Source organism: Egretta garzetta, unplaced genomic scaffold, assembly GCF_000687185.1.
Source record: "Egretta garzetta isolate BGI_Z169 unplaced genomic scaffold, ASM68718v1 scaffold62, whole genome shotgun sequence".
Taxonomy (NCBI): domain Eukaryota; kingdom Metazoa; phylum Chordata; class Aves; order Pelecaniformes; family Ardeidae; genus Egretta; species Egretta garzetta.
In genome coordinates, this window is record NW_009258947.1 from 3,030,136 (window position 1) to 3,043,848 (window position 13,713).

General features: G+C 38.5%; 1 protein-coding gene across 4 annotated transcripts in view; it reads right to left on the bottom strand.

Moving 5' to 3' along the window:
* MYT1L (myelin transcription factor 1 like) overlaps positions 1 to 13,713 on the bottom strand; it is a 132,723-nt gene that overhangs the window by 804 nt on the left and 118,206 nt on the right. For 3 of the 4 annotated variants that reach the window (XM_035889902.1, XM_009634269.2, XM_035889900.1), the window contains exons 17-19: positions 6,424 to 6,515; positions 4,641 to 4,744; positions 260 to 403 (exon numbers count right to left, since the gene is read on the bottom strand). In XM_035889902.1, the coding sequence (XP_035745795.1) occupies positions 260 to 403; positions 4,641 to 4,744; positions 6,424 to 6,515 (340 nt within the window). Of the gene's footprint in view, positions 1 to 259; positions 404 to 4,634; positions 4,745 to 6,423; positions 6,516 to 13,713 lie in introns of all 4 variants that reach the window. The other variant, XM_035889901.1, reaches the window with a different exon arrangement.

Genomic DNA, 13,713 nt, shown 5'->3' on the forward strand with positions numbered 1-13,713 from the left:
CATAACATATTATCAAGGCATATTGCCACCATTTTTTATAATATTTAAAATGCCTATTTAGTTCTTACTTAATTTTACAGGATACACTGGAACAGGCCCTCCATGTCTTTGTTAGCAGTTAAATGTATCTTTATGGTTTCAGTGTTGTTACCACAAATATCCAACTGGTTGATGAAACATAAACATAAAAAAAGACATCTATTGTATGAAGTGAACTGAAGATCGCCAAATTCCTTAACTTGTGCTCTCAATCACTTACCATATGTGGCAGCTGGATATTAGCTAGACTATGAATTAAAGACTGGCTTAAATTGGCCAATTCATGAAGAAGAGACTCATTTTGCTGTTCAATTACTTTGTTCTCCTCTTCTATCGTCTTCAGGTTGCTCTCCATTGTGGTAATCTAAAATGGACAAATTTGTGTACAATGTAATATAAGGCAAGCTGTTATAAAGCATGCGCTCTTCGAAGGGAGTGATAACAGAAATACCAGGGAGAAAAGGAGAAAAGGGCCTATTCATTCACGCTTAAAAAGGTTTTGCTTGAGTCTGCAATTTTTATCATTGTACGGGTTTCTTACTCCTACTGCGTGTTGTATGACTTTAACAGCTTGTCTTTTCAGTATTGGTAATAATGAATGAACTTGGATTTGATTCCACTGCTTTAGAGCTTTTCTTCCGGAGCTGAAAGGCATTAAGAAGGACCTGCAAGTTCACCCGTGTGGTTAAACGCTCTGCTCCTAGGAGCCTACCGTAGGGACATTCCGCAGTAAGGCATGCACGTCTCGTATTTTCTGCAATATATATACACATATGTATACTGTTTGTTAAACATGCACAGCTCCTTGCTGCCAGTGTTTAGCTTGTTGCAAGTGTAGTTTGATTCTATACAAATTCACAGGGCTGCTTTTGAAAGCTGAACACCTGCATGTTATTGCAACGTATGTACAAATTCGGGAAGTTTTCTAAAAAATACAGTGACATGCCAGACTGAAGGAACCGAACAAAATTTGCACGTAGCCAGGAGAGCGGGTCCCTGGGGCGTGACTACATGTACAGGTGAAGACAGCTGAGAGTGTGCTCTGCCTATGTTCCCAGGTGACCAGACACAAGTTAGCTCTGACCTTCCATGGTGCCGTGCCTGAGCCAAAAAGCGTTGCTGAGAGGCAACTTACCAGGCTCATGCCAAGCTTTGTGCTGATGAAGCTGTAAGGAGTTCAGATGAGCACCGGCCTATGTCCAACTTGTCGAGAGCACATGCAGAGCTCACTCCTATCTGTCTACACTTTCCGCTGTAGACCTGTCCTTACGTTTCACATTGGATGATAACCGTTAACATCTATTACAAAGCGTACAGTGTGCTTTTGTGTGTGTGTAGGTTAAAATATGAATTGACAAGAGGGCCCACTAGTTGATAGAAGCAGCTTTGACAGGTGATGTGGCTTCATAAAACAATCTTCACGTATCTCTTACTTTGACTACAGGTGTTTATTAAGCAGTTAATTCAAGCTGTCAGTATTGCAGGTGCTTGGTTTTGTCACAATTAATTGATTTTGAAGTATTTCTACAACATATTATAGTAGGCAAAATACTTTCTTCAGCTTTGAAACTGGAAACACATCCTGTCTTGTTTTGCTTTCAGCCTATGTTGGAGAGCAATGCTGTATGCAAATGCAGAACATCTTTCATAGGTGCTTGTTAGAGTCAGTCATGCTCCAGTATTTACCCTAAAAACTGTTTTTTTTTATATTACAGACCAAAGTGAAGAGTCTGATGTCAATGAAGGCCCAGTTCAGCATCGCATACTGCTGCTGCCTCATGCTAACTTAAGTAGGAGCTGACATTTTATAGATTTTCTAGTTAGTTAAGCACTGCTACTTGAATAGATCTTTTTTTCTTCTGCATGTGAGATACTGACTACCTGCAGATACAGTGGCAGCTGATCAGCATATCTCGTAATTTCATTTTGTACTCATCTGGAAGTATCTTAGGATAACTGGCATACTTAATTATCGTATACACTTGCTTAAAGGCTGGAATTTCCCTCACCACATTTTACTCTAAAACTAATGAATATTCACTTGTATCCATTCTAAAGCCTGGATAACATGTTGCTGGTATGAGACACACAGTTATTTGCAGATTTTTCTTTCCCTCTCTCACCTTTATGTGTTTCTGCCCCTCTCCTACTTTTCAACCTGCATGTTAAATCTGGACAAATTTACTGGGAGATCTTAGATTAAAAATACTTTCTTCCAAGTCTTGTGCAAAAAGGCAGCTGAGTAAAGCAGAGTCTTATGAATGCCCCAACTAAGAAAAAGGCTGCAGTGTGACTTCTCACTTTATTAAATATAAAAGATTCTACATTGAAGGGAAGCTCCTGTTGTAGGAAGAACTTTCACTGGCACTTACAATCATATGGGATGCAAATCCATATCAAACAAGACTGATGCTGCTTCTGGTGTTCACAGAAATTCCACTATTTTTCCATTGCGTATTCCTTGCCTGTGAAGTCTGATTGAAATCTAGGTTGCACAATGATTTTCTAAAGGTTTATCAGCAAATATTTTGTTACATTCAATATAATTTTACTATTGCAAATAAAGGGGACTGTTGACTCTGATCCTCTTAATAGATTGATAATGACTATGAAGTAATTCTCTAGATGTTGGAAATGTAAATTCCCTGTTGTCTGGAGAGTACAGAAATTCAAAACTGAGGCCTCTGAACTTTGTGAAGTTTGACTCAGCTGGGATTTTCTGCTAAGCATCAGTGGCTAGCTGGGCAAGAAGAGGTAAGTATTAGGCCAGACTGCCCAGAGGCTGTGGCATCTCTAGTGTAGGAAGTTAGACAAGCATCTGTCAGGATTGACTCAGGAAGAGCTGGGAAGTTGGAAGGGAAGAAGACTGGTGGACAAAATAACATTTCAGGGTCTCTTTAGCTCTATTTTCTAGAATACTATTAATTATTTACAGTAGTAATCCTATTAATTGTTACAGTATGTGTCATTGCCAGTTATTCTACCGTTTTTCTAAATCTGCTGCACCAAGGTGTGAAAAAGCTTTCTTTCAACTTGATGGAAAAATCATCAGTTGAGTTTTTTTTTTTACTAAGAATAGGTAGTGGTCCCAGGTGGTGCCTAATCTGATTTCTAAGACTGTGTGATGGCACTAGTCTTAAATATGAAAGCTGGAACTGAGACCACTCAAGTATGGCTTCTGTACTCATTACAGATCAAAACTTGATTTGGAATTCCTAGCTAAGTATTTGAAACTCAATACAAGTATTACGCCTGTAATAGTGTTATCACAGTTGGTTTTTTTTTATTCATCTGGCCAAAAATAAAATTAAAAATGCAAAAAGTTGGTGACAACTGGAGCATTTACCTAATGTACACATAATGGGTACTTCACATTTTTTAAAATCTCAGCTAAATCAGTCCGTATGTGAATAGCACCCACAGCGTTGTATTAAGCAAAAGAAAACATAAGGCAGATTGAAGCTGCCAGGTACAAAATTTAGAACCAAATTCCTCCAGTATAAATACATATAATTCTCCTGCTATTGATTATTATTCTTGCAGATTTTGTCCTCATTATCCTACAGTTACACTTGGTCACATCGGAAATCTGTGTAAAGGTTAAGTCAAATCCTATAAAGGCCAAATAATGACAACAGAACCCTGAATACTGGCATAAAATAGAAGTGACGTTTCAATATCAGTTTGGCTAAGGTTTAGAAGTCAAAGAAAAAACAAACTGAAGAGGCAGATCCTGCCTTCTATTTATGAGTGTACAAGAGGAAGAGGAGGACAGTGGACATGGCGCTCTTCTCCACAAGCAGCGAGGAAGTAACAAGGAATGGTTTAGTTTGTTTCCATCAAGATCAATTGGATGATTATGACTGAGGGACTAAAGGCTGATAAATGGTGAGAGCTGCAGTAAATCTCACTGTTGGTGTCTGTGCTCAAACCACGTGAAGAAAAAAGGACCAGAAGCTGTGCTGGACACCAGAAAATGCCAGGGAAAGAATTAAATTCATTTCCTTCCTTTGCCTTTTCCACCCAGTTTTAGGACTGGTGAAAAATTAGTTTTAAAGTAATAGTTTAATGTTAGATTTTCCTTTTTTTTGAACAGATTTATGTGAAACCTAAAAGGAATTAAGCTGTATCTGTGGAACCCTTACTGCTGCCAAGGGCTGCACTTAGTGTACCGCATGATGAAGTGTAAGAGGTGCTCGCTTCCCTCTCTGTAACACACGCCTGGCAAAGCCATGCTGTTCATCTGGACTCCTTCACCTTGTAACTTATGTTAATGACCATGATCTCACACAATATTTTAATGGCTATTAGAAAGGTGTAGCCTTACCAAGGGGAAATACAAAGCTGACCATGACAGGTCATGCTTTTGCCATTATTTGAAAGAATATATTTTGCAAAGCCTTTTTTTTTTTTTTTTTTTGTGCTGGTAACTGATGCGGAGATTGCATAATGGATATTGTTTTCTGATTTTATAAATGGCAAATCATGGATAGAAATCTTAATATGTAATAAACATAAAAGGGAACTATGTATTTCCTATATTTCTTTTGATCAGTCATGCAGAAAAAGCAGCTGAATTTAGGGCTTCATAAAACTGTTACCTGAGTTCTGAGTTTAATCATATCAGCTTCCATCTGGGAGTTGGATTCATTTAGTTCTTTGATTTCTTCATCTAACTGTTTAATTTCTTCATCATTTTCTATACCTGTGTGATATAAAAGTAAAAGGGATGTTAAAATAATTAAGCTTTAAATTCAAGTTCAGTGAATTATTTCCATATTTGAAAATAAATTTATTTCAAGTAAAAGTATTAAAGTAAAAAAGGAAACTTTCTTCAAACTTGTCTTCTGAAGTTAAAACAATGTATTTTCCACTACTTTTCTTTTAAAAATTGCAGTAATTTTCCAGCGAGTGTTGAAAATGCCTAGAGGATCAACAAGACACACCTTTTTCTTTAAATGTACTGATTTAACTTTGTATTATAAGAAATGCACCTGCAACAACAAATTTTGCTCTACTGTCATATGTAACTTATTTGAATGACTGTGTCCACTTACAGATCTTCTGAAGGAAAAGTATCTTAACATGCTAATCTCTTCATGTTACAGTGTTGTTAAAATAATTTGTAATTAATTCAGAATATTTTCTTTCCCAATACAGTGAAATGTTGTTGATGCACTGGGTTATATTGTGATTCTGCTGTTGCTTTTAATAATTTCATGTCTCAGAAGGGTATTATTAAACAATGATATATAGGATAATTTGCAAAATGCAAGTGATTTCTGAGGTTTTATGGCATAAACATTAAGAGAATAGAATTTAAAGGTGCCTGCATCTTTAAAGATTCAGACAGGAATAAACGGTAAAGGTTTTATTTATCCTTTTAATTACTGTAAGAAAGCATAAAATAGTCCTGGGAAGAGATAGATCTGTTTTCTCTCAAGTGAAACTCTGAACTCCTAAAGCTAGAGAAACTGGTGTTCCCACTGCCTTCTTCTGCATGGCAGATACAGTTTTCAGTACTTCCTAGGTTGCAGAGAAAATTACATCCAGATCTTCCACTCCCTGGTCACCAGCTACTGAACAAAGGCAACCAGGACTTTCTCCAGCTGTGCTGGCCATGTGGCTTGCGGTGCCTCCTGCACTGTGCTGAACAGAGCATTTTCCATAAATGCTTTGCAGCTCTCCAACGCCGTCAACACCAAGAGGTAAGAGGGCAGTATCTTCAGGCATGCGCAGTCACAGTGACTACGTCACTAAGTGACTACAGTAGATTTTCCAGGAAAACTCGGGACCTGGGCACCTCCCAGACAAGCCTTTTGTGCATTACTTATTTGAACTGAAGCACCTACATGTTGCTTTAATTGCACTTCAGCTATCAGGGTACCATCCTGACTTTCATCCAAGGTATTCTCATCATCTCAGGGTTCCCAGGAAGGATTGCAGATTACTGGAGATGAAATGGCATGAGGCCATCGACACCTGCCAGAGGTTACAGAGCCACAGCTCCAATTGAATTCAAGGGTACTCATGAGGACTCGACATCTCTGGAAATCAATTATTTTTCTCTTTTGAATCCTGCAACAATATAAGACCAACTATCCACCGTGGCGAATGAGACATGAACCAGAAAATTATAATGGTATATTCTACTTGGAAATATTTTAGTGTTTTAGATATATGTAGACGTAACTCAGACCAGTCTGACCACTCCGCTGCTGGCTCAGATTTCCACAGCACAAAACCCAGTTTCAATTCTACTGACAGTGAATTCACTATTTATACAAAGAGGATTTACATACATAGGAAAAAAAGCCTATAGAGTTATGACAATTTTAGCTCACAAAGAAGTAATACTTAAAAAGGTAACGATTAAAAATTTACCATTACTGGCTCTCTGCTTTATTGTTAGCATTTGTTCTCCAGACAGCTTTGCTTTCTTCATTGCTGAAGTAGCTCTGGGGCATCCTGATAAACTGTGAACAGTAAGGAGCCTGTTAATTTTGATAGGTCATTGAAAATAAATCTGTAATCCAAAATGGTAATAAAAACAGTATCAGAGACAAAGTTTTATTTCACTGAAAAAAAAAAAGTACTTACCAGTAGTGATTTCACAATTTTATTCTTTCTTCCAAATTCTTTTTGTATTGACAGCTAATATAAAAGTCAGATAGATCTTGTAAAACTATACACCTGGGAACAACAGTCCAATTTTCTAAAGACGCAATGCTCTTATTAAGAAATTTTATTTTAAAAACAGTTACCGTGTAAATATTCCCCTTTGAATTTACATGTCCCTGCTCTGAACTTCCACCCTTTTTAATTCACATGTTCAGTCATGAACCTGAATGTTGAGAGAAGGGGACATGAACAAGCTCTCACATACAAATGACTAACTCTCATGAGCTATGGTTTTCTTTGTGAATATCACCTACCAAGCTGGCTAAATTGCCCTTTTCTAAATTGTTTCTTAAAAAGGCAGTAACTATGCGTTAGCTTTTTGTTGAATCCCAAGAAAAGTCATTCCCATAAAAATGGCCTTGCCTTGATGAGGGATATATATTTCTTATATTGTATATTTGTTACAGGTATGGATGTGGACTCGGTTATCTCTCGTCTCCCATGTTGACAAAATATTAAGCTTTTTAATTACATTGTACTAAACAGTTTGACAGCAAATGCAGTCTTAGGTTTTATTGTAAAAATAAAAATAATTATCAGACAGTGCGCCCTATTTTAGAAGTAATTGTATACACAAAACTACCCCCTTTTTCAAAATCACATCTGTAATGTAGTTACACTATCACAGGTAAGAAGAAACATATTCACTCTAATTTAATGATGGAAAACTATATTCTTATTCTGAGCAAGCTTTAGCAGTGAAGGGAATTTTGAAACTTACTAAACAATTCCCTGTTGCTTCAATGTTCACAGTTTCACAGCCACTGAAATGGAATAACTATGTACACTCACATTTATAATTCCTCTTTGGATCCAAAGGAAGACCTTTTTTTTGCAATTTTTAATTGTGTAAGTAAAATTCAAAGCTTATACTCAGATACTCTCTGCAATGTTGAAGGAGCTTCTGAGGAATGTTGTATCTTCGATTAAAAGCATTTCTTTAAGTAATGACCCATCTTCCTACTTAATAAAGTCTTCTAATATAAGTATAATGTTCCATAATTGAAAATGTTTCTCTGAAAGGCCTGGACTACTATTATCAAGTGCAGCAATCCAAAAAAGGAAACTCTTCCCAGAAAAAGGTCCAAAAAAAATTCCTTTTCTCAGCAAAAGAATCAGTGTTCAGTATTTTATTCAGCTCTGTTACTGAGAAGATAGATAATAAAACAGTATTAGTAGTATCAAGAAATATCATGATCCAGTAGCTTTTCACTGGAGCCTAGGTGGTAGGACGCCAGATCATCGTTCCAAGTTTTGCTGCAGACTTGCTGCATGACCATAAACTGCCCTCTAGAAGTGTCAAAGGGAGCCTCGAGGAAGATTACGGAGGAGGAGAGGATTAGGCATTTTGGGAAAAAAGTCACAGGTGCAGGGAAAGGAATGAGAGATAACAGTATACGCAAAGTTTCTGCATCATTTAACTGACTTCATTTTTGTATCCATTCAGTTGAGTTAATGCATTTTTTCATATTTTGTCCTCATTCTTTTTCAGGATATTGCATTATTGGACATTATAACAGCTGTGTTAGTTTACTCTCGCCTTGGTAGCAGTCTTTTCTGCTCTAAAGGTCTTGACTGATGGCAACCTAGGGATCCCCTCAATATAAAATTATCCCTCAAACAGCCCGTAAGTATGGCATTCAAACCCTAAACAGACCAACATAAGTCCTGGATGCTAGAACTGTGCACCTGAAGGTGCAGAAGAACAACAAAACAAAGTACGTTCACGAGTATTGGAAATCTACTGTGAGGTTTAGCGTGCCTACATCCAAACTTTGGTGCCAAAACCCAATCTTATTCCCAGGCTACAGTTTTCAGGACTGCCTAACCCTGCAGATTTCTTGCCTGAAAGGTTACCTCTCTATTAGTGTATTCAAATCACGCTCTCACCCTGAGACCCCACATACAACATCCCACATTTGCACTACTGAGATCTACTCTACAGAATAGGGTGGCCACATTCTAGCTGCCTAGTGGCAACTGTCTCTGGCCCACGCTATCTTCATTGAAAAAATATCTCTTGCAAGGGTAGGCACTTATGTATCACTTACACCTCTGCTGCAGTTCAGGCATACTGGCACGAGATGTCCTCTGCTTAAACTGGAATCAGAAAGATCTAGGTTCTGTGCTCTATTCTTGCTGCAGGGACTGTTGGAGAGTTGTTCTGTATGGATTATCTACCTTCTTCTAGAGGCACCCAGAGGAGTCATGAGTTAAACTGTTGGAGAGTTGTTCTGTATGGATTATTCTTCTAGAGGCACCCAGAGGAGTCATGAGTTAGTGAGAGGAAAGGCAAAGGGCTGCCTATTTGGGAGCCTGCTAGTGAAGAAGCAGAGGGCTTCCACATCCTGTAGCCAGACTAGTTTTCTTCTTACCCACTGGTGATCTAGCACAAGATGCACAGATGGAGGCAGTCTTCAACCAAAAGGGCTTTCTTTCCATGCAACTGCATGCCCAAAACACAACCTTCCTCTTTTTGCTTTCCTGACCACTATTGGCTTTAACATATGCATCATGTAGCGCTATGCCTACCTTTAGCTTGTTATGTGTCTGTCCTTAGAAGAGGCCATGAATGAACAGAAGGTCCTAACCTTTCCCACGGCTTTACACAATTTAAGAAAGCATTCAAAACTCCCCGAAGTGCCAGATTCAACATGGGGGAAGATGCCAAAGCCAGACCATGCCATCAGCATCCTCTGCAGACCTTTACTGGTATGTGGATTAGCTCACTTTCCTGAGCCAAGCACTTACAGTTTCAATGAAGCAGTTACTAAGTTAGTAACCTGAATTAGAGGATTGAGTTCTACTACAGTTTATTTAACTTGGCTAAATTCTTCTGAAATGGATAAGACAAAGATAGCAATATGCATTCTCTTTGCCCAGCTCTGTTCTTAATTAAGTTACCTAAAAATATTTAAAATAATTTAAGAAGTAAATTAGGACTTCTAGGATAAGCTTCTACTCTTCAAGGAAATTCTACCTCTTCCCTGCTATCTTCTTGACTATGTTTACTTCTCCTGAAGGTAACTGCTCTTTCTCTAAGTTGAGAACAACCAAAAGAGGGCAGGGCGTATGGGAAGGTAAGAAGCAAAACAGCGCTAAGTCAGCATTGCACCAGAGGTGGGCTGCTGTAGAAAGGGTGCACCTCACAGAGGTGTAAAGTTAACCAAAAAGCTTGAATTGAGATTCCAGTGAGACTGGGAGTGGCTCGAGATTTCTAGAAGACTGAGGGGTGGAAGGAGACAGAAGATAAAAAGGAGTAGGTATGATTTTATTTGTCTCAAGTATCTTGAGATTTTATTTGTCTTCCTATGACTGGTGAACAAAAGAGTACAAGTGAGAGCTATTTCAGTGCTTTAAGAGTTAAGCAAAATATGCTCTAAACATCTCAAAAATCGAAAAAGTCCAAGAGAAACATGCCAGCTAGTAGTTTTGATAAGGATAACATTTATCCTCACATCAAGTTTAAAGCCTTCACCGTTGATGCCTGTCATAGGTTTTCTGTTACAAGTGGAATTAGTATGTAATCCTGCTTGGGTTTATTTTTTATATTTTAACAAACCTTACACGGACTTATACACAAACATGGAATGCTGCAGCTTGTTCATTCCAGCAAAGAACTAGTGAAATTAATCACAGTTATCTCCCTTGCTACTGCCATTATTCTCATACACATGAGAAATCATGCAAAAGAAAATATAAACACAGTTGAGTATTCTTTCCATAATAAAAAATGAACAACGCTTTCTAACAACATTGCTGGGGGTACTGCTGTAATAAGTACAGTATGGATGTACTGAGCCATCGTTTATTTCTGTCCAACCGTGGATGCCACAGGGCCTGAAGCTACAGCATTTTGGTGGGGCTGTGAGAAGCACCAATACCCAGCTCCTGGCTCCCTCTGAGTTGCTGACTGAGCAGGAGCTGCTGCCGCCACACGGCAAGGTATCAACAACCAGCTGATCAGCAGCACCTTGTCTCTTTGAGATGCAACGTGCCTTGGCTCTCGCTGCATTTCTGCTGTCAGGCTTAATCTCTAATTTGAGAAAGAAAAGTGTGGTCTGACACACCATCCTTGAAAGCCAACCTCTGCCATAATTTACAAATACTGCGAAAAAGGAATTAAACTGCTAGATTAAAGTGATCTAGGGTCGGATCCTGCAAACCTCCTGTAAGGCATGTGCTAAAATTTGAGAAGGTCTTCATTTTTGCTGGTTGGCTGGAGACATCTGACATAGAATCATAGAATGTTTTGGGTTGGAAGGGACCCCTAGAGGTCATCTAGTCCAATCCCCCTGCAGTGAGCAGGGACACATCATAAGGTATCATTTGTATTGGAAATACGCTTTTGTTGGGCGTGGGTGTTAAATGGGGAGGTGCATGGCTGGGACTGCCCATGCAACAGACATTTCTACACGCTCTGTACCTGTAGGGCTGACAGGGAAAGGGGTGACTGGGTATTGCGCCATGTGAGTTCAACCTCCATTAATCAGGCTTGTTTTTATAGGAAGAATTTATAATTGGAGGCATGAAGAGGTAAAGTACTGGTAGCTCTATAAACTCTACAAAATAAGCTCCATCCACATGTACAGCTACATCTTACCCTAACTGTCCTGAAGAGCAGTGACTAATGGAAACTCAGTCATCTGAACGGTACGAAGAAAGACTACGTGCACAAATTAGAATAAAGATTATACGGCGATTGCATCTGTTAGAGTTGAACACAACATGAAGAATGAATTTTCTTTCTTGTTTAGGACTGTGGTTACATTACGGCAATCTATGCCTTGCCATATGTTCAGTGGATTTAGAAAATAAGGTGAAATTGGTCCCAAAATAAAAGGTAAACTTAGTGGGGAAAAAAGTTTGAAAGGGACATCTAGCGAGTGGTTAGTGCACATTTACCAAGACATTTAGTTTAAAAACAAAGAAATGTGGGCTAAAATCCTGAACTGCTTCAAGAATGTAATTGCCCTGTCTTCAGGGATGCAAACAAGAGAGGCCGTCAGGGTGGAGGATCATTGATCAAGTGGAGCAATTGTCCGGGTGACTGATTTTAGTTATCTGGGTTCCAGCTGTGCTCTGTTAAATACATTTTTTGCCTCAGCAGACAGATGCAGTCTGGTCCCTCTTGAAGCTGAAGGAATTGTACTTGGCCTGTCAAGTGAAGAAAACATTTTCCAAACAGAGAAGTAGGGATGTGAGCAAGGAGGAGACAAAGGTCAAATAAAATGCAACTTTTATATTTGGTGTGTGAAGTGCCAAAGTTTACAAAGAAAGAAGGAACAGGATGTAAAGAAACCAGAGCCTCAAACTGGAGTACCCAAAAAGCATCCTGAGGGCTAACTTCATAAACACTGTAAGATGTTTATAGATTCACTACCACAGTGATTTTTCAAAAAGTTAAGGAAATGAAACACTTTTCCTGTTTATTAAAAATAACATTGTCCATAGACTAGAGAAAGTAACATGTCACATTCAGGGGACCTCTTTTAAGCAGAGATAGATCCAAAACAAGCCCCAGATGTAAATCCTTTTGAAATCCAGGGAAATACAGATCACAGTGAAAACTACTGTTTTGTTTTGTTAATGGATGAAACCTTGCTTTTATGACTAAGCTCCTGAGCTATTTGGTAATGTTTGAAGTTCAAGTTAAGAGATCAAACTCAGTGATCAAAGTAGTCCTTTCCTTGGTTTAATATTAAACCCGTGAACCACTCATTTTTTCTATGTTGAAGGGTATCAGCTTTAGTGATTTCCTTATTCCCATGAGTAAATTCTGCTACACACCTTAAAGGATGAAATACTCTATGCACAACTCCAGCAGAGATAAAAGGCCCAGCATTCATTTTTATTTACATTAAAGGGTGATTGGCTTTTCCCCAGCTTCTTACTGAGCTGTGAAGTAAAGGGAGTCCAGGAGAGAGGTCTTGCAAACAAGGTAGTTTTGTTTGCGTGGAGGTTGCTGCAACTCACAGAGGAATCTCTCCTCCTCCCCACCGGCCACACAACCCCGACTGCCTTTGTGCGGTGTTGGAAAAAATTGTCTGTTCAGCTCAGTTTCAGAATTCTTCACTGGAAAAGAGTAATTCCAATTAATGTGGACTTTTTTAGGTCTTGTTCCCTGGCTAAAGCTTTTTTTTTTTTTTTTTTTATTTACATCTCATACCTGAAAGTCGGTGGTAAAGAACTTTCACTTAGATTTTCAATCAGGAGGGAAATCTAAGCTAAAAAGACTAAAAGCTTGATGTAACATGGAAAGTGGCAGCTCCTAATCCAAGCTACTTTCCAAAGCTGCTAAGGAAAGTAGCTGAGATTTGATTCGGTTTAAATAAGTCTTTGCATTGGTTCCAGAACTAAGAACAATTAAAACACTACCCAAGTGACCATAAAAGAAATATAGCCATTATAATTAAAACAAAATATAAGCTTTTCAAAATTATTTTAATGCTATCTGGTTACTGTTTCAGAAAGACTTTCAGGAAAGAACTACCTTCTTATTTTACAGGGGGAGGGTTAAAATAGCATTAAAATCCAGTCAGTCAAACACCAAATGGACAGCTATATAGCATGAATGGCCATGATACCCAGGAGATGAGAGGGTATTTGGTTTTTATTGGAGATTTAAAAGGTAAAATGGTGTTATAGCTTAATTATGCCTATGCCTCATAACAAAAGAATAAAAGAAGAACCAGGTAAGATAAACGAAAATAGACATTATGCAGAACTGTAAACATGGCCAGGCTGAGAGAAAGGGCTCTGAAACCAGACTCAGTTTGAAAGAAATCCCCCTGGGGCATAAATATACACCAGGAAAAGGATTAATGATCTTGAAATGCTGAAACTGTAAGAGCACTGCCAAAGTTGCCCTTCAGCTGGGCACAGTAGTCCTGTGGCAAATTTACATAATATTTTGTTTATTAAAGTTGCTTAGTCAGCAAAGAGGCTCTGTAGGTGGGCTTCTCATATATGCTATGGAGCTTTGACCTGCAG